This window comes from Bacillus rossius, chromosome 2 (assembly GCF_032445375.1).
Source record: "Bacillus rossius redtenbacheri isolate Brsri chromosome 2, Brsri_v3, whole genome shotgun sequence".
Classification (NCBI taxonomy): domain Eukaryota; kingdom Metazoa; phylum Arthropoda; class Insecta; order Phasmatodea; family Bacillidae; genus Bacillus; species Bacillus rossius.
This window is the reverse complement of record NC_086331.1, coordinates 25,683,269-25,709,076: the sequence shown is the minus strand read 5'-3', so window position 1 is coordinate 25,709,076 and position 25,808 is coordinate 25,683,269. Positions and strand designations below refer to the sequence as shown.

Sequence of the window (25,808 nt, the reverse complement as noted above, 5' to 3'; positions counted from 1 at the left end):
TGTCGGTGCTTCCAAATGTGCTGCCTTTTCGTTGTCGGTGCTGCCTTTTCGTTGTCGGTGCTTCCAAATGTGCTGCCTTTTCGTTGTCGGTGCTGCCTTTTCGTTGTCGGTGCTGCCTTTTCGTTGTCGGTGCTGCCTTTTCGTTGTCGGTGCTGCCTTTTCGTTGTCGGTGCTGCCTTTTCGTTGTCGGTGCTTCCAAATGTGCTGCCTTTTCGTTGTCGGTGCTGCCTTTTCGTTGTCGGTGCTTCCAAATGTGCTGCCTTTTCGTTGATGGTCCTTCTATTTTTAATGTTGTTTTGACTCTGGTATTATAGTAAATGGTTCTTGATTTGACTTGCGTATTATTCCATCCGGTGCATGTATATAAGCGAGTCCTAGACAGCAGGTCGCTCAGTTTGTTACTGTCGTCGACGGTGTAAGGATCACCTAGATTATTTCATCTGGTGCATAAGTCGCGTAATTACCTGTTCTTGAGAACTCGATGGCATATTACCGACTTTAACGCCGAACTCGATGGACGTTGTACCATCGTCTACGGGAACCTTGACGACAGCGACGACAATGGTGGAGCAGATCCCGTTGGCAACGACGACGACGTCAACATTGGAGGAGATTTCAACAGATGTGATACCACCAGCAGAAGATAGCTTAATGACTACTGAGCTGGATGTGCAGGAAACCACGACGATCGACGATACGACCTCGATGGAGACTTCAATGGATGCTGATTTGACAACTAGCAAACATCGGTGCTGTTACTGTGACAAGATTTTCTCAAACAACAGCAATGCTCGGCGACACGAGAGGAGCGAATGTGCCAAGAACCTATATCGTAAAATGTTTGTTTGTGAGAAATGTCATAAGCAGTTTGCCAGAAAAGATAATATTAAAACGCACATGAAGGCATGCAAAGGTCCTGCTGTGCGGCAGAAAGTAAAGGTTTCGGCGCAACAACGATGCAACGATGTGCATAAGAGAATGCCTGGAAATGGTACTACTGTTGCAACGCCTGTATCTGGATCGGGTCTGAAAGGATCGTCTTCATCACCACGGTATCCTTGCAGCTACTGTGATACGTCGTTCGCATTTTCCCATGATGCACGAAGACATGAGCGGAGCAAATGCGCGAAGAATCCTTCTCGCATGAAGTTTCGATGTGATGAGTGCCTTAAATGGTTTACTCGAATTGACAGTTTGCGACATCATGCGAAAAAATGTAAAGGTGGAGTCTGTGCTCCTACTGCTGAACTACCTGCCGACATTTCGACTCCTCGCTTTAGATTGGAGACAAGAAAACGTACAACCAAAAAAACAGATGCCCAGCAACCGATTGTTATGACGTCTGAACATGGAACTAAACCTAAGACTGTGTTCGGAGCATTACAAGTGAACGATAATGGCTTCTACTTGGCGCAGTCTGCATTTCGTGGAACGTTGAAAGACTACTATTATCTAAATACGTTCGGTGAGTCGAAGGACATTTGTAATTTTCTTGACGATATCAGACAGAAGATAATCAATCAGCTTACTGATGATGTAGCAACAAACGGACCTTTGAAATATAACTTGTGGTTGGACTGTACATATGGAAAGCCATATCCGTTCGATGACGAAGTGAAGAAGTGTGCATTCAAGACATCGGCTGCAGTAATTTACAGTTCTAACGATGTGAAGCAAACTGTTAAAAACGGTATCCAGAAACTCTGTCAAGAAGAGGTGGACTATGTCTGTAAAGGTTCTGGCTGGACTCTGTCTAGTATAAACCGATTGGAGCTAACAATTAGTCATTTCACACCGCTGCGGAACTAAATGATTATAAGATTGCTGGCTTTCGTAAGTGATCCTGTAGTAGAATAGAAATTATGTAATAAATATTATGTTTGTAAAAGAACTTGCGGTGTTTAATTCCTCGAACCTGTTACTATTATGTTAAATTGATGTTATATTTAATTTTTTTTTGCATCATCCTAGATCGTACCAAGGACCTTAGTCGATCTAATTAATCAGTATATTGATCGGAAATTTATTTAATGATTTCTGAACTTTTTCCCGGATCTCTAGCATTAAAATTACGCATTTCCAATATGGTGGTCTTGATGTCTGATAGGATGGTGGTCGTAGAGAATTTAGAGTCTCTTTACGAATGTTGAACATGGTTTATTAAAATTATTTTTTTTACATAAGATTAAACATTTTTGCAACGATCGGGTATCGAACCGAGGACGGGAATCGATCGAATCAATATGTAAATTAATGAGTGATTTATTTAATGAATTTTGGAACTTTTCCCGAATTTCTAGCTAAATAATTACGGATTTTCAAGATGGCGGCCAAATGACAAGATGGCGGATGTCACAGTAATAAATTATTACTGCACTCTAGCGGATACGAATTAAACTGACATGTCATCGGCGCACTCTAGCCTACGATACAATGATGATGGCTTCCAGCATCGAAGACAAGATGGCGGCCATGACGTCATACTAGATGATGATAAAAAGTGGTGGGAGTCAGTATGCCTGCAGCCACCGCGGGGGAAGGATCGGTCGCCATTTTTATTTTTTTTGCACTCGTCGGGTTCGAACCGAGGACTCCGAGCTCCGTGTCGTAAATGTTTGTTTTTTAAATATTTTATTAAAAATTTTATTATTTAATTTGTTTTATGAATTTTAATTTTTTTTCATTAAAATCAGATAATAAATTTAAATATGGCGGCCGTAACGGAAATTGCAACGATGACGTCATAATTCAAGATGGCGGTCATGGTATCCTTATTCCTAGAAATGGCTTAACTGAGGCTTGAGTTAAGGATGCTTAAGCCAGTTTTAGGAATTTTCAGCCGCTGGGATTTTTAAGGACTAAAAACGGGAATTTTTCCCTCGAAACGGGAAATTTTTCCCTTCGTAAAGAGAAATTTTTTATTTGTGGAATTTTTTGAGATTTTTTGGCGGAACTTTTTTCCACAGAAATGGAAATTTTGGCGATTTTTGAGGAATTTTGGGCAAAATTTGCCCAATTTTGGCGTATTTTGGCGATTTTTGGGGATCAAATTCAAGGTCAAGGTCAAAGGTCAAGGTCACAACCATCCAAGATGGCCGCCGTGACGTCAGAATCCAAGATGGCGGACCGACAATCATAATCCACGCGCCGGCGCCAGATCTCGGAGCCCCCAAACTATACTACTAGCAATTTTCGTTGTGTATAAGATATGTTGATCCAGAAGTCATTGAACTGCGGGAAGATTTTCTGTCATTTGTTCCCGTGTATGATGTAAGTGGGGCTGGACTAGCAAATACTATAAAGAAAAAATTGGTTTCCCTTGGTTTGGATATGAACAGACTAAGAGGTCAGGGATACGATGGAGCACCAGCAATGAGAGGTGAATTCCGAGGTGTCCAAGCTATTATAGCAGAAGAATACCCGAAGGCATTGTATACTCATTGTGCCTCGCATTGCCTTAACCTCTGCCTCAACGATTCTTCAAAGATCCCATGCATTCGAAATTCTTTTGGTATTATGAGTGAGGTGTGCAATTTTTTTAGATCTTCTCCTCATAGAACACATGTACTGAAAACCAAATTAAATTCTTCACCACTGAACCACACGGGCTTAATGAAATACTGCGAAACACGTTGGGTAGAAAGGCACGGAGCAGTTTCACATTTTGTAAATGCTCTGCTACATGTGATTGAAGCTCTAGAACACATCACCGACGAAAACAAGGAAGGAAGTGCTAAAGCACAGATCCTTCACAAAAGTGTCTGTGACTTTAGCTTCATTATTAGTCTTAAAGTTTCCGAGAAAATGCTTTCACTGACTTGTTCACTCTCCCAATGTCTACAGAGCAAATCCATAGACCTGGGTACAGCTCTTAGCCAAGTTTAGTTGGCCTAAAATTAGCTGATATGCGCAGCAACAGCGATGAAGAAGTTGAAAATATTTTCAAAGATTCTTTAGAGCTTGCAGATGTTCTTTGTGTGGTTCCAGCAATCCCACGATGTGTAGGCAGGCAGAAACATCGTGAAAACTACTCAGCAAATTCACCAAAGGAGTACTTCAGGAGGATGTCTTTCATTCCTTACATTGAAGAAATGAGTTCATCTTTCAGTGAAAGATTCTTATCTCATAAGAATATTATTGTAGGATTGCAGTGCATCATACCAGTGAATGTTGTAAAATCTAGTTTCAGTGATGTAGATACAGCTTTTAATTTGTATGCTGATGACCTTACAAACACCAGTAAAGTCATGTTCAAAGGTGAGTGGGATTTATGGAAAATGAAATGGAAAAACTCCAAAGATGAGCTACCGAAGGAAGCAATCACTGCACTGAAGAAGTGCGAAGAAATGTTGTTTCCAAATTTACATATACTTCTGGAAATTCTGGCATCTCTGCTTGTTACCACAGCATCAGTTGAAAGAAGCTTTTCAACTCTGAAGAGACTGAAAACCTATCTCAGGAACAGCACTGGTGAAGACCGTCTAAATGGACTTGCACTAATATCCATACACCGCAGCATACCATTAAACGAAGATATATTGATTGAGAAATTCGCAAAGAAGAACAGATAAATGCTGCTTTTTTAGATGGGTTAGTAAAAGAGTGACCTTTAAAATGATTAAGAACGCGGTTATAAATTATTAATAGCAGTTTTAAATTTTTGTTTGGTGTGTTCAACTTTGAAATGATTTTTTGACAGTTTGTAGATAACTTTTTTTTAAGAAGTATTGAGTTTTCATAAAATCACTATGAACATATTCGAGAAAACATGTAAATTATAGAAGTTGTTCACTTTAGGTTCTATACTGTACATACGTGTTTTCAGATTTAGCTCTTAATTTATTTCTTTAGTGCATCTTTTACTTTTTCAGATACCTAGTGTTTGATGTTTTAAAAGTTTAAATGGTTGTTATTGAAATGTTAGTATACACTTCTTAAGTTCTTAATGGCTGAGTTTTTTAAGTATCATGAATGAATACGAGAAAATTAATAGATTATATTTGTTCGTGCAATGTATTTATACAGCAGGGACGTAGCCAGGGGAGGGGTCCGGGGGGTCCGGACCCCCCCCCCCATTCCCGGTTCACGAGAAAGAAGCTAAACCCGAAGAAAATACAGAAGATTTGCTTAGGTTACCTACAGAGATAGTGTTTGTGAAGGATTATTGATGTCCATACTGGGCTCCGGTAGTCTCTATCTTCCCATTTTTTACTCAACTTTCCTCGATCTCGGATTTCAAAGAGGGCAGTATTTGGTTCCGACATAATCTATTTTTGATATCAGTTCACGCACTTCTACGGGCAAATTTCCTCAGTCAGTCGCAATCACACGTCTAACATGGACAAGTTCGTGACGCGGACGAAAAGAAAAAGAGTAGCTGACTCTCCTCAGGTAAGTTTGATGTTATAAGATATTATTTTATTTGTTAAACCTATGCACATATTATAAATCCGAAAGTGTGTTTGTGGGTTTATTGGTTTGTTTGTCCGTCTTTCATGCTTCAACAGAGTGAACCGAGTGACTTTATTTTTGATATGCAGACAGTTTAGTAAAATTTTAAATTGATAACGAACACCTGTGCACTAAAGTTAGAGGTTGGGAAATTTCACTTATTTCTGTGTCTAATGTATTTTCTCTCGTTTGATCAATGGTTGCTATCTTTGCTAAAAGCCATTTTAGTCATGACGCGGTTGAATGTGATTTTATTGTTTATTTGTTTTTGGTCTGTTTATTGGCTTTGATATTCTTATGGCATGGAAGACACTGTGGCCCAATCGTAGAAGAATAAAAAATACAAGTGTTTGAAACTTAGTTAATGACCAAATTATTAAAGGAAAAAAAAAAGTGGTTATCATTTCAGTTTTTAGAAATTATTTTCCCACTATGACGAATAAAATTAGTGCTTAGCACGCGGGATGAGTATCTCACACTGTTGAATCTAAACACACTTTTCTGTGTATTGGTTGTAAATGGTTTAATACGTGTAGAAAAGTCTTTCAAGAATTAAGGTTTTGTATACCGTTATACAAAAATGTGTACAATTCATACTTAAACTTTACTGCAATCATTGTTATAAATTATGTTACATTAGCACTTTTCTTACTTTAGGTTAGGCCTTGAATAAATGTGTTTCTTTTCTCATAGTAAATTATTGTAGCCCCTTCTCTTTAAACAGAGTAAACAGAGGACAGAATGAAAAGGACTTTGCATGTTTTTAAAGTCATAATTTATAGAAAGTAATTCTTCATCCATATGCTCTACTTCAACGAAACTTTGTAACATATGGTTTCTGGGCTTTTAAGAGTGAGAAAAAAATTAATGGTTTTATCCTCTTACCCTCCCCAATAAATGAATAAATAAAATAGGTGCTTCCGGTGCCCATTTACACTAACACGATCGTGATAGTATTTAAATAATCTCACCGAAAAACTCAGTTGTATGCAAAAGTGCTTTGTTTTATTGGCAGAGAAACAGCGGCGGAAGGATATATAGTAGATGCACTGCTTTCCAAGAACTGTCCAAAACTGTATTTTTAATATGCTGAGTAACTATTATTTTAAGAAATATCTATGTTTAAATATTAGGTTTAGGGCTACATAAGGTCTTACAAAATTTTTTGGTCATTTATAAATTTTTAAAAATCTAAGAAATGTATAATTAGGATTTTTTCACAAAAAATATTAAAAATTTTGATGGATAATTTCAGTCTAATGAAAACGAAGAACAATCCCGGAATATTGCCAGCTGTCATCTCGACCCACCACTTCCTGGACCTGGACCAAGCAAGATTGTCGAGTCTCAACAAGATAGGACCTACATTACACAAGATGCAAATCAACATTATTCCTGCAGTTCCTCTCACACACCTCTTGGACAAGGAGAAAGCAACACCAACAGAGATCCATCGATGCAAGTAAGTTTATCTAAAGTTGATATAGGAGTCATTTCTGAAGATATCTTTCACTCTTCTGCACCAGTAATCAAAATCACTGTAGAAAATTTACACAATGTATTAAAGGAACTTTTTGTCCCAGAATTATCATTCAAGTTTCCTTCGACTCAGTTCAAAAATAAATATCTGAAATTCCAGCACAGTTGGCTTCAAAGATGGGGATGGCTAGCATATTCTAAGGTAAAAGATGGAGCGTATTGTAAATACTGTGTTCTTTTTGCATCAGACTGTGTAGGGAATGATGACTTTTCTGTACGAAATGCCTCATTAGTAGGCCAACCTTTTAGAAAATGGAAGGATGCATTGGAAAAGTTTCAGAATCATTCAAAGACTAATTACCACATGTTAGCAACAGTTTCTGCCGAAAACTTTCTTAAGGTGATGTCAGGGAAACTTCAGGATGTGGCAACTATTTTAAGCAGTAAGAGGATGAAAGAGCGAGAAGAGAATAGGGCTGCTATACTACCTATTATTGAAACAATAATTTTTTGTGGTGAAAATGAGCTACCTCTTCGAGGGGATGATGACAGTGGTCCTATCACTCTTGAAAAGCCCGAAAAAAAAGATGGAAAGTTTAGGGCTCTAATTAGATACCGAGCAAGTATTGATGAAAAACTGAAGAATCATATGCTTCATGGCTCCAGAAATTCGTCCTACTTCAGCCCAGAAATTCAAAATGAAATAATAGGTATTTGTGGCCAGCTTATTCAAGAAAGATTAGCAAAAAATATCAACAATGCTGAATGTTTCTCCATTATTGGGGATGAAACACTGGATGTGTCGGGTCAAGAGCAGTTCTCACTGTGTATCAGATATGTAATGACTGAGGGCCAGCCATCTCTCAGGGAAGATTTTGTAACTTTTTTTCCACTGACAGATCTATCTGCAGAAAATGTGACTACAAAAATTTTGGAGTCATGCCATGGTTTAGGTATTGACCTAGACAAATTAATTGGTCAAGGATATGATGGAGCTTCCACAATGAGTGGTTGTAAAACAGGTGTTCAAACAAGAATCCTCCAACTCTATCCAAAAGCAATGTATGTCCATTGCTCAAGTCATCGCCTGAATTTAGTCCTCTCTGAATCACTTAATGTACCATTGATCTCAAACAGCCTTGGAGTTTTAAAAGAAGTAACCAAGTTCTTTAGGCACAATGCTCAAGCAGGAAACCTTTTAAAAGATAAAATTGCCAAGATTCTGCCAGAATCAAAGAAATATAGATTGTTGGCAGTCTGTGAAACAAGATTTGTTGAGCGTCAAATCTCTATTAACACATTTGTTGAGCTTTTTCCTGCAATAGTTCCAAGTCTTTAAGATCTCTCAGAACTGGACCGGTCATTTTCAAGTACCGCTTCAACTCTTCTATCTGCTATAGAGAAAGGAAGCTTCTTAGTGTCAGTGCTAGTTTGTGAATATCTTTTCAGTCTGACATTACCACTTTCAACATACCTCCAAAATCCTCAACATGAACTATCTTCAGCAGTTAAGTTCAGTGAAGACATTGTACAGGTTCTCAAAGACCTCCGCACAGGTGAACAAGATAAAAGTGAATTTCACAAGATCTTCCAGAAATCATTAGCTATCGCTGAAACCGTTTTAGAGTCTCAGATTGATATTCTAAGACAGGCAAAAAAACAAACTAATAGGGACAATATTCCACATGATTCACCCGAAGAGTACTATAGAAGATCAGTCTTCATTCCTGCTGTAGATTCACTCATTGTGAATCTACACCAGAGATTTAGTCAAAACAAAGTGTTCTTGTCTGCCATTGAGATGCTGCTTCCAAAAAACTGTAAACTGGAACATACAACTGAAATTATGGAAAGACTGAAAGTTTATTATGAACACAAAATTTCACAAAGTGCATTTGAAGCAGAGTATATTCTGTGGTGTAAAAAATGGAGTTCAAGTGAGAGAGATCTCTCACCATCTCAGATTATGTCAATTTTAGATGCATGCGACAAAAACTTTTATCCAACTATTCATTATTTACTGTGTGTTTTGGCATCTTTGCCGGTCTCTACCTGCGAAGCAGAGAGATCATTTTCATCACTAAAAAGAATTAAAACTTACTTAAGGAATAAGATGTCAAAAGAGAGATTAACTGGCTTATCATTGATGTCTATACATTATCCTGTACCATTTAAAGCAGATGATGTGTTAAATGTTATGGCACGTAAAGGAAATAGAAGGCTGTTACTGTAAATATTTGTTTTTAATACAACTTGCATGTGTGATTAATGTTTTTAAGGACCTTAATGTGTTCTTATGTATTTATTACTTGTCTGTACTTGATACAAGAATGAAAAACAATATATTTAAACATTAAAAATATTTAATCAAATTAAAGAGTTATTTGTTTATTTAAGTAATTTTTATTTCATTAATTATCAATTAATCTTAATGTGATACTCTAAATTTTAAAATGTTATTATAAAGAGCCAGGCGACATACAAATTAATTGGACCCCCTCCTTCGCAAAATCCTGGCTACAGCCCTGTATACAGTATGTAGCTAATGTAATATTTGTATTTCGTGATCGATTGACCAAGGAAGCATTAGCCCTTGCTTAATGTAGATTTATTTCATGTATGTTTGTTATTATAAGATTATAAGTTTAGAAATTTTTACTTGAAATGCCAATATACTATGCTACTTTTTTAAAGCAGTCCCGAGTATACTTTCTAAAGATACAATAAAAGAAAAAAATGTATATTCAGTACAAACAGTGCAGCTAAAATAGTATGAGAGTATTGAGATCAGTGGATTGATTAAGATTTAAAAAAACAGTAGCACTTGCTTAACATATATTAGACTATTAGAGACGTAAGTCACGTAATTATTGTCGACAGCCTAAGTTGAAAGAAATTGTATTTTAGTTTTAGTGTTCCTGCTTGCAAGCCGTTTGTTAAGTACTTTGAAGGTCATTTAAATAATAGTGAAATTTTTCTAACAAAAAATGTTTTTACAAATATATTTTATTATCTGCTAATTATATATTCTGTATTGTGGCATGATAAACGCTTAAATAGCACCATTTTGCACCTTGAAATCCTAATTTTTCCGGGGCAGGATTCCCGGAACCCTCCCCCCCCCCCCCTTTTTTTGGAGGACGGGTGAAACACGAAATGTGGGCGCCCCCTTCCCCCCCCCCCCCCGAACAAAAATCCTAGCTACGCTACTGCAGGAAACTATTCGTGCATCAAAGAAATATCCTTCATACTGAGGAAAACTGACTACATACAATAATGGCTTGTTTTACTTGCATCTGTATAATGTTGAGAAATAAATTAAATAATGAAAGTAAAAATTTAATCTTTTTATTTCTTGTATTCTGATTTCTATGACTTAGTTCTCGTAATTTGTGCTTCCAAATGTGCTGCCTTTTTGTTAATGGTGCTTCCAAATGTGCTTCCATATTTGATTGTGCTTCCAAAATATGTTGTTTTATGTTTGTGCTTCCAAAATTGTGCTGCCTTTTTGATTGAGCTTCCAAATGCGCTTCCTTTTTGTTGATGGTGCTTCCAAATGTGCTTCCTTTTTTGATTGTGCTTCTAAATGTGCTGCCTTTTTGTTGATGGTGCCTGCAAAATGTGCTTCCTTTTTTATTGTTCTTCCAAAATGAACTGCCTTTTTGATTGTGCTTCCAAAATGTGCTGCCTTATTGTTGATGGTGCTTCCAAATATGCTACCTTTTTGTTGATGGAGCTTCCAAAATGTGCTGCCTTTTTTATTGTTCTTCCAAAATATGCTGCCTTTTTGATTGTGCTTCAAAATATGCTGCCATTTTGTTGATGGTGCTTCCAAATGTGCTACCATTTTTTTGATGGTGCTTCCAAATGTGCTTCCTTTTTTTGATTTTCCTTCCAAAATGTGCTGCCACTTTGTTGATAGTGCCTCCAAAATGTGCTTCCTTTTTTAATTGTTCTTCCAAAATGAGCTGCCGTTTTCATTGTGCTTCCAAAATGTGCTGCCTTTTTGTTGATGGTGCTTCCAAATGTGCTGCCTCTTTGTTGATGGTGCCTCCAAAATGTGTTGCCTTTTTGTTTGTGCTTCCAATATTGTGCTGCCTTTTTGTTTGTGCTTCCAATATTGTGCTGCCTTTTTGATTGAGCTTTCAAATGCGCTTCCTTTTTGTTGATGGTGCTTCCAAATGTGCTTCCTTTTTTGATTGTGCTTCTAAATGTTCTGCCCTTTTGTTGATGGTGCTTCCAAATGTGCTGCCTTTTTGTTGATGGTGCCTGCATAATGTGCTTCCTTTTTTATTGTTCTGCCAAAATGAACTGCCATTTTGATTGTGCTTCCAAAATGTGCTCCCTTTTTGTTGATGGTGCTTCCAAATGAGCTACCATTTTTTTGATGGTGCTTCGAAATGTGCTTCCTTTTTTGATTTTCCTTCAAAAATGTGCTCCCACTTTGTTGATGGTGCCTCCAAAATATGATTCCTTTTTTAATTGTTCTTCCAAAATGAGCTGCCGTTTTCATTGTGCTTCCAAAATGTGCTGCCTTTTTGTTGATGGTGCTTCCAAATGTGCTACCTTTTTGTTGATGGAGCTTCCAAATGTGCTTCCTTTTTTGATTGTGCTTCCAAAATGTGCTGCCTTTTTTGATGGGATTCTTGGTCCTCTTGAACGCGTAAAAACATGTTGCGTTGGTTTAATTTAATATAATTATCTGTCGATGAATAAGGTCGTGAGGTTCGGAAATGACTGGTCTATACGTCTGAAATTGTTTATGACCCGGTCTCGTGGTCCGGAGACAGTTGGCCTGTATGCATGGCTTTGTACATGAACGGTTTAGAGGTTATTTAGATTATCGAAAAACTAGACTTTCATGTTGGGCTTATCGGCAATGTATTTAATTCGTCGAACATTGTCGTTCATTGTCTTGAGTTTTATTTTTGAGAGAGAATGTTTAATAAACTCCGCGAAAGGTATGTAAAACAGAATCTAATATTTATTAAATATTTAGTTACACTTGTCACTGTTCAAGTATCGAACCAAGGACAGGAACTGATCGAATCAATTTGTAAATTAATTGTAAATTTTTTGGTGAATTCTTTAATTTTTCCCGCATTTCTAGCTAAATAATTACACGATTCTAATATGGCACCCAAATTTCAAGATGGTGGGCACCTCAGAAATAATAAATGATTACTGCACTCTAGCGGGTTAGAATAAAACTAGCATGATGGTAATGATGGTAATGATGGTAAGATGAGTACACACACAATATGGTGTCCTCCAGCAGACGAAAACAAGATGATGGCAATGTCCTCTAGCAGGTGCTAGCTCCTGGTAGAATGTACTGAACACAAAATGTCGCATCCATGATGGTCGCCGGGGTCAAAGTCAAAATTCAAGGTCAAAGTCAAATTTCCAGGTAAAGGCCAAATTTCAAGGTCAAGGTCAAAGTTCAAGCTCAAGGTCAAAGTTCAAGTTTAAGGTCAAAGTTCAATGCCAACAGTCGAGGTCAAAGGTATGGTGAACAGAAAATTATACTAACATGTCGCCAGCACACTCTAGCTGACGAAAACAAGATGGCGGTCTCCAGCGGACGAAGACAAGATGGCGGACATGACGTCATACTAGTTGACGATATATACTTGTTATTGGTGGTGGTGGGTCAGTTTGTAGGGGTCTTCTGTGGAGGAAGGATCTATTGTTTTTTTTTTTAAATTTTTTTGCTCTTACCGGTTTCGAACCAAGGACGGGAATCGATATAATCAATCAGAGTTCTAATAAGTTATTTTTTTGATGAATTTTGAACTTTTTTCATTAAAATCGGATAATAAATAAAGATTTTCAAGATGGCGTCCGTAACTATAATTTATAGAGTGGTTACAATTCAAAATGTTGGGTGTGGTGTAAGAAGTTTTTATTACTTTTTATTGAGAATTTTTTTAAATATATGAATAAATTACTGGTTTACTCTCGCCGGAAATCGAACCGAGGAACGAAATCGTTTAAATAACTAAGCATTTGAAGTAGGCAATTTTTAAAATATTTGTTGAAATTTTTTCGGAATTTCTAGCATAAAAATTACAGATTTTCAAGATGACGACTGTAACGATAATTGCAACAGTTATGTCTTAATATATGATGGAGGTTCTGTCCCGAACAGATTTTGATATTATTACTTCAAATTAAAAAAAATTACAATTTCGAATATGCATGTTATTTTTATATGTACCTATACCTTATTTAATTCTGAGTCGGGTAAATGTCTCGATTGCCGTGCGGTTAAAGGCGTATGTTTTCCAACCTAGAGATCAGAGCTGCGATGGTTCGTATCACAGCGCTTCCAATGTATTTTGCATAAAAAACTAAATATAATATGTCGATAAGGACCATAATAGCTATGGTAGGTAATGGAACATCGATCTTATGTGATGAGACAGAGCGACTCTGGCACTCTCTAGGGACGAACAGCAGAATCAAAGTCGACGGTATCCAAGATGGCGGCCTCCAGCGGAACAGAAAAAAATTCGATATGGCGACCAGACGAAAATTTGATCATGAGTGAGTGGGGCGCACGATTTAAAGAGGGCGGATCCAAGATGGCGCATCCAATATGGCCGCCGGGGTCAAGGTCAAATGTCAAGGTCACACTCATCCAAGATGGCCGCCGTGACGTCACATTCAGAGATGTGGCTTGGCACCCGGCACCGGACCCTGGACCCTGTGACAGGACCGGCCAAACTATGCTACTCACTGGCACTTAAAAATGTTTATCAAGTCACCCAATGTCTGTCATGTTCCTCGCTGGAGCTTGGCTCAACATTGGTACGCCCCTTACCACGCGCCTGTCCACACACAGTCTTACGTCACCCAGTCGCCGCACTCCTACGATCCAGTCGATCTCCGCGTCACGTCACTTTCAGGTGGACGTGGCTAGGTGGGGGGTGGGGGGTAACCTTCTTCGCCGATGTCGCACTTTCATTCGCATTCGGAATTCTCGGAACTGTCACGGAGGCATGGCATGCCTTACGTCAGTGGACGGCACGTGTCCCGGCGCGTGACGCCTGAGGTCGTGTAGGGCCGCCAGCCAGCTCCGAACCTGGCATGTGTCGCCGTCCTGTCTGCGTTCGTAACAATAATGTGAACATTTTTTTCCATGTACAGAAACTTAAACTTGAGTGATTTTTACTATGAGCAAAGATTTATTTTCTGCATCAAGAAATTAATACATGTAAATTAGTAAACCCAGATGTTGAACAACATTAAATTATTTCGAAACAATCCAATTTTATTGAAACACATAGCTAACTCGATTATGACACTACCAAGCATTCCCGTTGCATTGTCACAAACTGCAATATGAGTACGATCATCTACTAAACTTCAACAAACACCCAACGCTTAGCAGACGAGGCAATCATTTCGTCTGTTGCCACGACTTTCGAACAACTGCGTGGCTGTACCTGCATACTGTCTGCTGCGAGAGCCTGATGCAGCTGGCGGAGGAACTGTACCTCTCTACTTACATACATTCTATGGCTGTTATTGTAGACACACTTTCCTGAAAAAAAACTCATACATTATGTTTGGAATATGATGCAAATTCTGTATCCAAAGAAATTCCAACTATTTGAAAATAAACAAAAGAAAACACGGTAGTCTCGCTGATCCGGACCCACTCTTCCCGGAATCCGGTTAGTACAGATGTGATTTAATCCTTCATCAGTTCGTCGGTTAAAATCCTAGGCCTACGTATGCAGTAATATTTAAACTAAAATTACATTTTAAAAGAAATGCATTAATATAATTTTTTATAGTTTTACCCATCCAAAACCTGTATTACGTGCATTTTAATGCAAATTCAGTTTAATCCGGATGTGACGTAGCATAACTCCTGCCTACGATGATAATATTTTAACTAATTTGCATTATATGTTTTATTCATAATTAATACTCATGGTTCTGTTGTTACACATAGGCATTTAAATTATTTTGTTTGTGCTTTAATATTATTATTTATGTTAGGTTTTACTTAAACTGAATGTAATATTTTTTATTATTATTCTGTCATTCTAGGTTGTTTAGTCAGTTAAAATTTATGTTTATAAATTTTCGTTTTTACAATTATAAAGCACTATCAGGGCTCTAACAGTTTAGAACGTTCTAGAAGGTTTGAAAGAAAAGAAGACAGTAATGGGACACTGGCGCCTTGAAGCAATATAATGTCAAATATATTCCAGCTAGTACAACCAACAGCATCAGACTTATACAAACGTTTGATAGAGTCCTTATTTCGTTTGATTGTGCGCACAGTTGACTTGCTTAAAACTAAAGTGCGACCAACATAAGTGTGGCCTTCATGACATTCTGCACGCCGTAATACTTCTAGTTTTGTCTCGAATACTTGAACAAGATGAATTACGCTCCCACTTGGAAGCCATGATTCCTCTATGATTCCAAATGCAGGTGCTGGCGCACGTACAGTTACCGGCAGACGAATGGGCAGACATTGCTTTGTGTTGTTTGAGTGCAAGTTCCCTGCCACTGGCTAGACTTAAGTCGTCACGGCGACAACGGTACGGCCCGGCAGAATACGCGCGGACGTAAAAACATCTGGTCCTTAACACTCAATAGCCGCAACTGAACTCGTCATAGCTTATGTTTGTAGAACAGACAATAGCGTAGTCAGACCTGGGCACGCATCTCACCCCCCCCCCCCCCCCCTTGTATTTTTAACTATATGCCGCGGTACATATGTTGTTTACCGAGTTGAAGCAGACTTCATGACGTTATGCCCGAGTTTGTTTTGACGTGAATTTGTCTTTAAAATTGCTTCCATAGTGGGATGCAATTAAAAAAAAACGAATGATAACAAAATCGGGGAATACAGTTTGGTGTTACAGCTACATATGTATGCATCATCTCCATCCAAAATTTAATTACACCACTGGATAGCTAAAGGATCAAATAATTCGTTATGCTAAGTGAGGACTATGACGCATCGAGCGTGGTGGAAGGGGAAGCGCCACCATTTTGAGGTCATTTTGCTGCGTTTCGAGATTTCCATTTAGTTTAACTTTTGACTCGTAGAAGCTACGACGTTCGTTTGGTTTTAAATCGTCAGCTCTCGCCAAAATCTATCGATTGCATATATGAAACATTAGTGTAAAATAGTTGCAGTGAATATATATTGTGTTAAAATAGATAATGTCGGCCTATACCCGACTTCTTAGTGTTCAAACATGATTATATCTAACATAGGTACATAAAATAGCGTATTTTATAGTTTGTATATAAAATATTACCTGTTACGTACACCTATTCACGTATAACACACGGCCGTGTCCATGACACAGCCCCCCCCCCCCTTCACCCCTTTTTTTAGCGTGTGGTGATCTCGTGCTAACTGAAATTTACAGACGTGCTAAATGAATTTGCGCACTTTGAAGACGTGCTGAGTGAGGGATTGGTGCAGTGTGTTTGTAACATGTTGCGTGGTTGCGTTGCAGCACCTGGTGTTTGCGCTGACGGGCATCATGGCCTACGTGATCCCAGACGTGCCGTCTGAGGTGCGCACGCAGATCCAGCGCGAGAAGATGCTGGCCAACGAGGCCAAGTACGAGCGCGGACTCAAGGACGGCGGCGCCAGCGGCGATGCGCAGGACCTGGTGGGACGCATACGGGGCAGCTCCGTCAGCTGGGGCGGCAGGACGTGGTGGGGACGGCGGCTCAGCCGCGTTTCCGACAGCTCGGCGCCGCCCGACCGCGACAACTCTGCGCTCTGGGAGCGCCACGAGATCCACTGACCCGCGCTCACGCCGAGCCACCAGCCACTGTGTACTTCCTTTCATTGTTCAACGTGTTCATCAAAATAGGCACTCATTAAAAATTATTTTTTTGCATAAAAACTACTCTGTGAAACTTTTTTGTCTCTGAACCCATTCAGCAAAAATTTTTCTGTAAAGTTGCAGAAACTTAAAATACTTTGGTATGGTAGTTTTAAATCTCTGAAATGACTGTGATACATGGTTTGCTGCATTTACACTGAAATATAGAAAAAAAAATAGTATAGAGAATTTCTTTAAACAATATTTTATGCATATTACTTTCTTAAAAGTTGGAGATCTATCTCATTAACGTCTTTACAGACAGTAACACATAGTGACACAGGGATATTGGCAAAGGAATTGGACATGGCCTATACTGAAGAACCATCCAAACATTTTCCTGGTTTGATTGAGAAACTTTGGTAGACTAAAATAAGGATCGCCAGACTTGTATTTGAATTAGGGTTCATCAGGATGAGAGTACAGTGTCTTAACAATATGCTACCTCACTCGATTTAAGTGTATTAAAAAAAAATAATGGGACTTCTTTATGTGAGTGGTAAACTTACAACAGTTGAAATTACTTTGGAGGAGAAGTTTTGGGGAACACGTCCAAAAAGCATAATTAACTAGAAAATTTTATGAACGTTAATATTTTATTTTAGAAGCCACTTTGACACTTCCACAAGTTTATTTTTACTTGCTTGCCTTACGCTCGAGACCAAATTTTCTCAAGGAACACTTAATTTATATATATAGGTCTGCCAATAGACAAAATAAAATGTTAAGTTTTATTAAGTGAGCCACAATTATCTTTACCTTCCTCATCCTTAATAGTCTGAATTTTGTGCACCCAATTGGATTGGCTAGCCATGATATGGGAGTGTGTGTGAAGGAGAGGGAAACAAGGTCTTACACCAACCCTTTTTGATACATAATGGTGCCTCTTTATACACTGACACACGATCAGAAGCATAGTGGTCTCCAGTCCAGTAGCATGAAGTCACCCATTCCATTATAAAACAAAAGAACTGAAGAGGGATTAAGAAAGTAATAAAGTGTTTATTGACGGCATTACACCAACCCTTCAAAGTAATACCCTTAATTTGTACCAGGAAAATACAGTGCTAATCAAAACAGTGAAAATAAATACATTTTTTCCATAAGATTATATGTTAATCAAAATAATTTGTTTTCCAACCACCGAAGTGTGTTTGATGACAACGATTTCAATAGACACTTCTCCCATTAAAATCAGTTTACAGCATCAATTATACGTTTAAATACATATTAAGTACTTTTATATAAATGTTTCAATAAAAGTTTGGCAATAAAGATCCTAAAACAAAAATACAATATAAGAAAATCCATGGGATGCATTCTTGAATTATAAATGGGCTTTAAAGATATTTCTTTACTTAGTATATAACATTTCTGATACACAAAACTAATTGTATTATTAGTTGTATTTAAATGTATAATACGATTAAGGAAGCATACACTTTATGTTTTCTATTAACAAGAAAGTTTATTTAAACTAATAACACAATTCCCGACTCTATTTACTAAACGCAAGTCTGCAAATTGCAACACTTAAATCTCTAACCACATGACTTGCCACTAGTACAGCCATTGAGGTCAACTTGCCCTGAAAGCTTCTTACCTTTCACACCATAGCTGCTGCCGACTTGTGGGATGGCTAATGTAAACATTAGTTGATCACTCACAGACATCTAAAATATTTCTGTTTATTATGTATCATTGTACCATTTATATTCAGCTCAAGTAAATAGGTATGAAGGAAATAATAAATACCAAGTAAAAGGAAAGCTGTTGTTTTTTGGCTCATCAAATTATTAGCTTGTTTCATTGTGTTTAATGTTATGCAAGTGCCGCTGCCATTGTGTGCGCATGGAATTTCAAAATTTACGTAGATAAAAAATAAATCTATTACCATGCTACCTCAAATCAACTCTAGTTTATTGGAGTCATAACTTCAAAACCGTGCAAATACACAAATTGTTACTTCAATAGGTGGGTGTACTGTGCGGCTTGAGTAATAATGTGTCAGAACTTCAGCATGGGTTCCAACAAGTGACAGCAGATCAGCTCGTGTGCGTGTGCATGTCAATGGCGGCTTCAGGATGACTTTTCGGGAGGGGCTATCGCACAAAGAAAGGTCGTAGTTGCAAAAAATGAAAGTGGTCAGATATTGGCCTTAGAATATTATTTACAAAATACAGGTTTCAAATACAGAACCTTAGTAGCTCCATGCAACTTTTGATGAGATAAAAGTTTAACATATGAAATTAAATATTTAAGTAAACATAAATATACACTAATCAATAAAATTGGTCTCGGGAGGGGCTATCGACCCCACCGCCCCTCTTCTGGAGCCGCGATTGGTGCATGTGCGCAGGGCCGGTCCTAGGGCGGTGCGAGCGGTGCGACCGCACGGGGCGCCATCAAGGGGGGGCGCCGAAATCAACCGACACGTGAGACGAACGACGGCGACGATCGGTCGAGTCTCACGGGAAAATGGACGACTTGAGGTACCCGCCCTCTGACATTTCGGTGTCACGTCATCAAATTCGAATGAATTCTAATTATTAATGATTTTGTGTACGACAGATCTTTTAACGTGGCTTATTCGGATTCCATTACTAGCGAAAGTTTATTTACATTCTGTGTCGCGTAGTTGACATTGGCACTTCATCCGGCCGTTACTTGAACTGCTTGGCTCCTCCCCATTTCAAATCGTCCATTACGGGGGAGTGGGCGCGGTGTTAAATTTCGTCCGTTACTTGTTTCGCTAGGCAAGCATTGTCTATTGAATTGTCAAGTCGTTCAAACGCGCGCGAGTATATATCTCTGTGTGTGTGTGTGTGTGTGTGTGTGGGGGGGGGGGGGTTAACGGCTGAAAGTTTAGTATTTAGATTATTATAGAAGTATTCGAAATAGAAAACAGAAGTAAGTATTGTTTATATAATTTCCTTTCTAGTGTATTCTGTGGCACTGCGATAAGACATTTTCCACTTATCCATGAACGAAACCGCACGGCGCGATTACACACGTTGTCTTAGACATTTAATGATTACGCGCGTTTGTCGAATACGTTTCTCCTTGCAGCCCGATGTACTGCGCTTTTGTAGGGTATTATAGCATAGATATTGTAGCTTTTGTATGGAAGTGATGTACCTGTTTATTAACTATTTTTTAATATTTGCCAAGGCGATAAAGGCGGTAAAGGTGTAGGTACTAGTTTGTTTTAACGGATTGTAAATATGTATATCACACCCAAAGAATTGTGACGGCTGTCAGTTTTCAAATTCGCATTCTGAAAAAGTAATGCCAAATGGGGAGATTTTTAAAAGAAAATGGCTCGTGTAATCTAAATATGCAGATAAAGTATATTGTTTTTGCTGTCGTTTACTTAAAACAAACCCCAACTCTAATTTGGGAAAAGGATTTGATGACTAGGGGCGCTTATCAATTCGTCTGAAAACACAGGAAACATCCTGAGATCACTGACGTGCAATGAACAGTTGAATACAAGCGTCGATTAGGTTGAAGAACTTCAGCGGAATAGACAAACAATAACAAAAACAGATTGAAGATGAGAAATCGAGTTGGGTTGCTACCCTCGTAATAATGATGTCGATAGTGTTCTTCTTGGCAGGCAATAATTTGGCATTTAGAGGGAGCTCTGAAACGTAACACCCCTAATAATGGCAACTTCTTGGGTTTGGTGCAATTATTAAAAAAAATTGATAATGTGATGATGAAGCACCTCCACCGTGTTGTAAATAGACTAATGTCCACTATTTCAGCAAACGCATTCAAAACAAACTAATTTGCTTAATTGGAAGTGACGTTCGAAATAATAGTGTGAATATGGTAAAGTCAGCTAAATACTTCTCCATCATTATGGACTGCACTCCTGATGTAAACCATATTGAACAAATGTCACTAACATTCCGGTTCGTTGACGTTAATGAAGAAGTCGAAGTGCGAGAGTGTTTTGTTGCTTACAACCAATAAGTGACTCTTCGGGAGCAGGACTCACTGGTCTCTTTCTTGATACGATTGTACAAGAATTTGATTTAGACATGAACGATTGTAGAGGTCAAGGCTACGATAATGGAGCGAATATGATAGGAGTGAACAAAGGTGTACAAACCAGAATTTTAAAACTATATCCTCGGGCATTTTTTAATCCATGTGACTGCCACAGCTTGAATTTGGTGATAGCAGATTTCTCCAAGGACTATTTGTTTTATTCTCTGGATCAACCAAGCGATGGGAAGTGATATCCAAGCACATAGATGGATTAACATTAAAAAAAAGTTTGCGAAACGTGCTGGGAGAGTAGAGTTTCTAGTCTTGCTGCTGTTTGCTTTAACTACACTTCAGTTCGTGAAGACGTTCAAAATCTTCACGAAGAAACTAATGACTCAGTTGCAGCATCAGAGGCATTGTCGCTAATTCAGAATATGGAGTAATTTGAGTTAATAATTACAATGGTGGATTGGTATGATATATTGTTTCAAGTAAACATTGAAAGTAAAGCTATGCAATCTGAAACTTACCAAATGCATCACAATTACTGAAAAACTGTTCGAAATTCGTGAAACAGTACCGTAGCTTTTCCTCAACTCTAATTCAGCTAAGGAAATAGCGTCTCTAGCCTAAATAAGCCAGTTTTTAAGGCAGTCCGATCGCGAAGAAAGAAACGGTTATGTGTCAGGAAAGACTGTCCGATCTTGGAATTTTATCTATAGAAAAAGCTATTGCCCAAAAGTGAAATTATTCAGACTTGGTATAAAAATTTTTTTGCAAGCACTAAAGTTTTTTTAAAAAATATTTTTACTACATACTCATTTGATTTGAGTAATGTTTGCATGGAACACAGAATAAATAAAAGTTGACAATCATTATATTTATTGTTATTATTTTTCATTTGTCCACCACATCACATATAGGAACTCGCACAACCTGGTCAAACGAACGTTTCTACGATTTGACATTTTTGAGAGCATAATTCGGCTTAATAATCGGAGGCCGCTGCTTTTTCTGGTGGAATATAAAGCAACTGATTAAACAAATTTTTTTTAATTACAGGGGCGCCACTTTTAGATCTAGCACCACCTAAAAATGTTGATCGGACCGGCACTGCATGTGCGTATAAGTGTGTAGGTGTGTGTGTTGGTGTGTGTGTGTTTTTAGGTGTGTGTTGGTGTGTGTGCGTGTGCATGTGTAAATTCATGGCTTCTATTGTAAGCTTATAACCACAGCTCTTCCAGAAGTAGTTAAAGAGTTGGCTTTTGTGTGTTTACTTTTGTTTACTGTGTCCTTTCGGGCACCGTGGCCTTGCCTTTGAAAGCTTCAACTTGTGTGGCGGGACGATCAGCCAGCTATCTTACCGCACATGCGCACGTTACCAACTTACGCTCTCTTCAGGGGGGAACACCACATAACTTAGAAAGTCACAACTTAGAACTGTCATAACTTAGAAAACTTGGAAAAATCCTCGTAACTTAGAAAGATCATAACTTAAAAACACGCAACGCAGAACCACATAACTTAGAAACGTCATAACGTAGAAAGTCACAACTTAGAACTATCACAACTTAGAAACACACAACTTAGAACTGTCATAACTTAGAAACACGTAACTTAGAAACACGCAACGCAGAACCAAACAACTTAGAAACGTCATAACGTAGAATGTCACAACATAGAACTATCACAACTTAGAAACACACACTCTTCAGGACACCAAAATCGCGGAACCTCCCTCCCCTATAGGCTCCTCCCACGTGGTCTGTCCACGTGCCTCATGTTTGTAAACAAGCATTTACGCATTGACATTCGCCTCTTTTGTTTCGCACTGTACTCTGTGTTATAATTTCTCACCTGCATTAAAGTTAAGCAACAAAAAATTAACGATTCAAGATTTTGAGACCACTCAAAATATTATAAGATACTTTTTTCCTTGCCCAAGAGAGCTATTGCCAGCCTTTTTTCCATGATATACACTCTGTCATTAATAATTTAAGGTACTGTGTTTACGATTACCGCCTTAAAACAAAAGGTTAATCATATTTTAAGATTTACGCAAACAAAGTTTTAATTTTAATTTTTAATAACATTTATTGGGGTCAGTCAGTTCTCAATCATCCATTCAGGAAATCCTCAATTTATTTATGATACAATACAAACAACTACAGTCGATTTGTTTCGATTACATAACTGTAAACATTATCATATAATTTATTTGTGTTACAAAACACCTTCAAAATAATCATGCATCCTTGTGTCTAGCTTTTGTTTTGATTGTTTTCAGGATCACCCAATGAAGTGTAATCACACTGGGCTTCGACGAAAGGTTTCCAAATTCAATTGTCCATATGTAGGTCGAATTTTCCATACTTTCTACGCTAACACTGAGATGATTTTTTTCTTCAGATATTGAGCCTATTTATTTACACTGACAGTTCCACCGGCAACTAAGTTGTAAATTAAATTTTTCTCACACATTTTATCAAATATTGAATTGTTTACTAATCATTTCTTCTGTTGTTAATGTCCGTGTCAATAATGACACTATTTCCATGTGCCTGTTCCTCTCGTGTTTCTAGGTTTCTTCAGTAAAGTTTCTCTGGTTGTACAGGAAACTTTTTTTTTAAACACAGTTCACTCTTTAGTATCTGATTGATTTACACAGTAATTTAATAACATTCGACAACATTCTGTGTTTAAAGTTCACAATATTAAATGCTGTTCTACATAATTGATAATTTTCAAAGTAAATTAATAATATTTTTTGGTAATTATGTTTTTAAACTATTATAATTGAATTTTAATTAAAACATCTGAAATGATCTGCTTACAAAATTTTCTTACTTTTAATTTTTTTGTTAACATTAATTTTTTATAAAGATATGTACAACTACGTACACAGAACTTGAGTTCTGAAGCTTGTACATTTAGGTACACAAAAATTCAACATTATACATTTTTCTTTTGCACTCTCCCCAAAGTTAGTAGTCTCTTTTTCCATCATAATTATGTTATTTTACATTGATTGGAGTTTTGCGACTTCCAGACAGCACAAGGTTATTTTTTGTGTGTACTCTAAAGCAGAATTTAGGTCATGCTTAGCCATTTTGCAGCATTAAATTCCTTCAATGCTAAAATGTTGTCATGTCCACCAGTTTGGCCTCGGCTGGTATGATAGCACAAGCCCCAAGTGCGCCACCCATCCTACATAATCTATGGGGATGAAAGTTAGTTCGCAACCCGCCCCTAGATGGCAGACAAAGGGGAATGTAAATTAAGGAAACTTTGTCTACCTGCCCAGCCTAATTCAGGACCATTATGTAAATACCCAGTGTTGTGACAAGAAACCTGTTAATTATACACGTGAATGTAAAGAGTATTGTAATTCGAATATGTATGCACAGGAAGGGTACAGATGTGCCCTCCCTAATGAATATGTACATACATTGTATATTTACCCTGGCTGAGCTAAGCCAGGCGGAAAGCTCTCCCCAGTACTTCTGGGTAAATAAAAGTGGCAAAAATACTTGAGCAGTATTATTTAGGCAGCGACCTCTCTGGAGGTCCGCTCCTCCTTCCTACCTCTCCCTGCTCTTGGGCAGCGACCCCTACTCGGGGACCGCTCCCGCTCTCTCCCCCCCCCCCCCTGCTCCTGGGCAGCGACCCCATCTCGTGGACCGCTCCCGCTCTCTCCCTGTTCTTGGGCAGCGACCCCTGCTTGGGGACCGCTCCCGCTCCTCTCCTCTCTGCCTGGGACAAGTCAATTTGGCGCCCAACGTGGGGCCAGTCAGCTTGGATAACCTGAGGACCACGCCCTGCCTCTACGAGAGCTATCAGCACAGCCGGAGCCACATCCACTTCCAGGAGTGCAGAAAACACCTGGTGGCGCCCAACCCAACTGAAGGATGTCTTCTGGATCCTGTGCCGCACCTCGCTGCAGTGCACCGGATGGACCCAGCATTCCCTGTGTATGCTGCAATGCCCAGTTTCACCTACAATGCCTTGGTATCGTGGAACAAGTCAGTGAACAGGCATATATCCACATATGCCAGCCCTGCAGACAACTTCTGGTAGAGAAGAAGCCAACAGTTCCAGCTCCCCGGCGCTGCTTCGCGCCGAACTGCCCGGAGACAGCCCTAGTCCTCGTCACCTGCCAGGCCTGCCATCGCGACTACCATCTCGCCTGTCTAGGCTGGGAAGATACACCACTGGACCTTGCTGGGATGTTGTTTACCTGCGCCCAGTGTAGAGTGAATCCCAGTTTACCTTCAAATACAGGATCTGCAAGTGTACCTCGGCCCTTTAGAGGGCAGGATCATGAGGACCCTGTGCAATCTGTCCACCAATGGGAGCAAGCCCTACGGGCACATGCAATCCACCCCACCGAATGGGTGGACCAGATAGGCCCATTACTACTTGGGGAAGCCTCTAGATGGTGGAATAACCATGAAGGGCTGTATGACACCTGGGAAGAGTTCACAGGGGGCTTCCTGAACCATTTTGGAAGCCAATCAAGACTGGCAAAGCTTACTGCCCAATTATATGGTACCAAACAAAAGGAAGGAGAGGATGTCGAAAGTTTCTTACTACAGAAAAGGAAACTTTATAAGAGGCTACACCCAGGGAGAGACCCAAATGAATTTCTTCCTACCTTGTTGGAGCTGGTGCGGCCCAACCTACGGCCATTTCTACGGCATCCGCCTCCCGAGAATTTATCCGAACTTATGGTTCGAGCCACTGCCGTGCAGCGAGACTGTCTCGAAACTAGGGGCACTGTAACAAGTAAACCTTGTTCACCACCAACCCTGGTACAAGAATATTCTACCCCCAACAAAAGGTTGCCGAAGTGTTGGCACTGCCCTGAACAACACTTTCACAAAGACTGCCCAGTGCTCCGCTGCCAACAGTCTGAAAGGAACAGCCTCAACACAGTAGACCCCTGGAGGGAAAGAGTGGTGCCAACGAGCCCTACCCCTACACCGAAGGTAGAAGACCTCAACT

General features: G+C 38.9%; 1 protein-coding gene across 1 annotated transcript in view; it reads left to right on the top strand.

Moving 5' to 3' along the window:
* Positions 1 to 16,826, top strand: part of LOC134528864 (anoctamin-4) — a 207,979-nt gene extending 191,153 nt beyond the window's left edge. The window contains exon 20 of the mRNA XM_063362531.1: positions 16,428 to 16,826. Coding sequence (XP_063218601.1) covers positions 16,428 to 16,724 — 297 coding nt within the window. The 3' untranslated portion in view covers positions 16,725 to 16,826. The remainder of the gene's footprint in view (positions 1 to 16,427) is intronic.
* Positions 16,827 to 25,808: the final 8,982 nt, after the last annotated feature.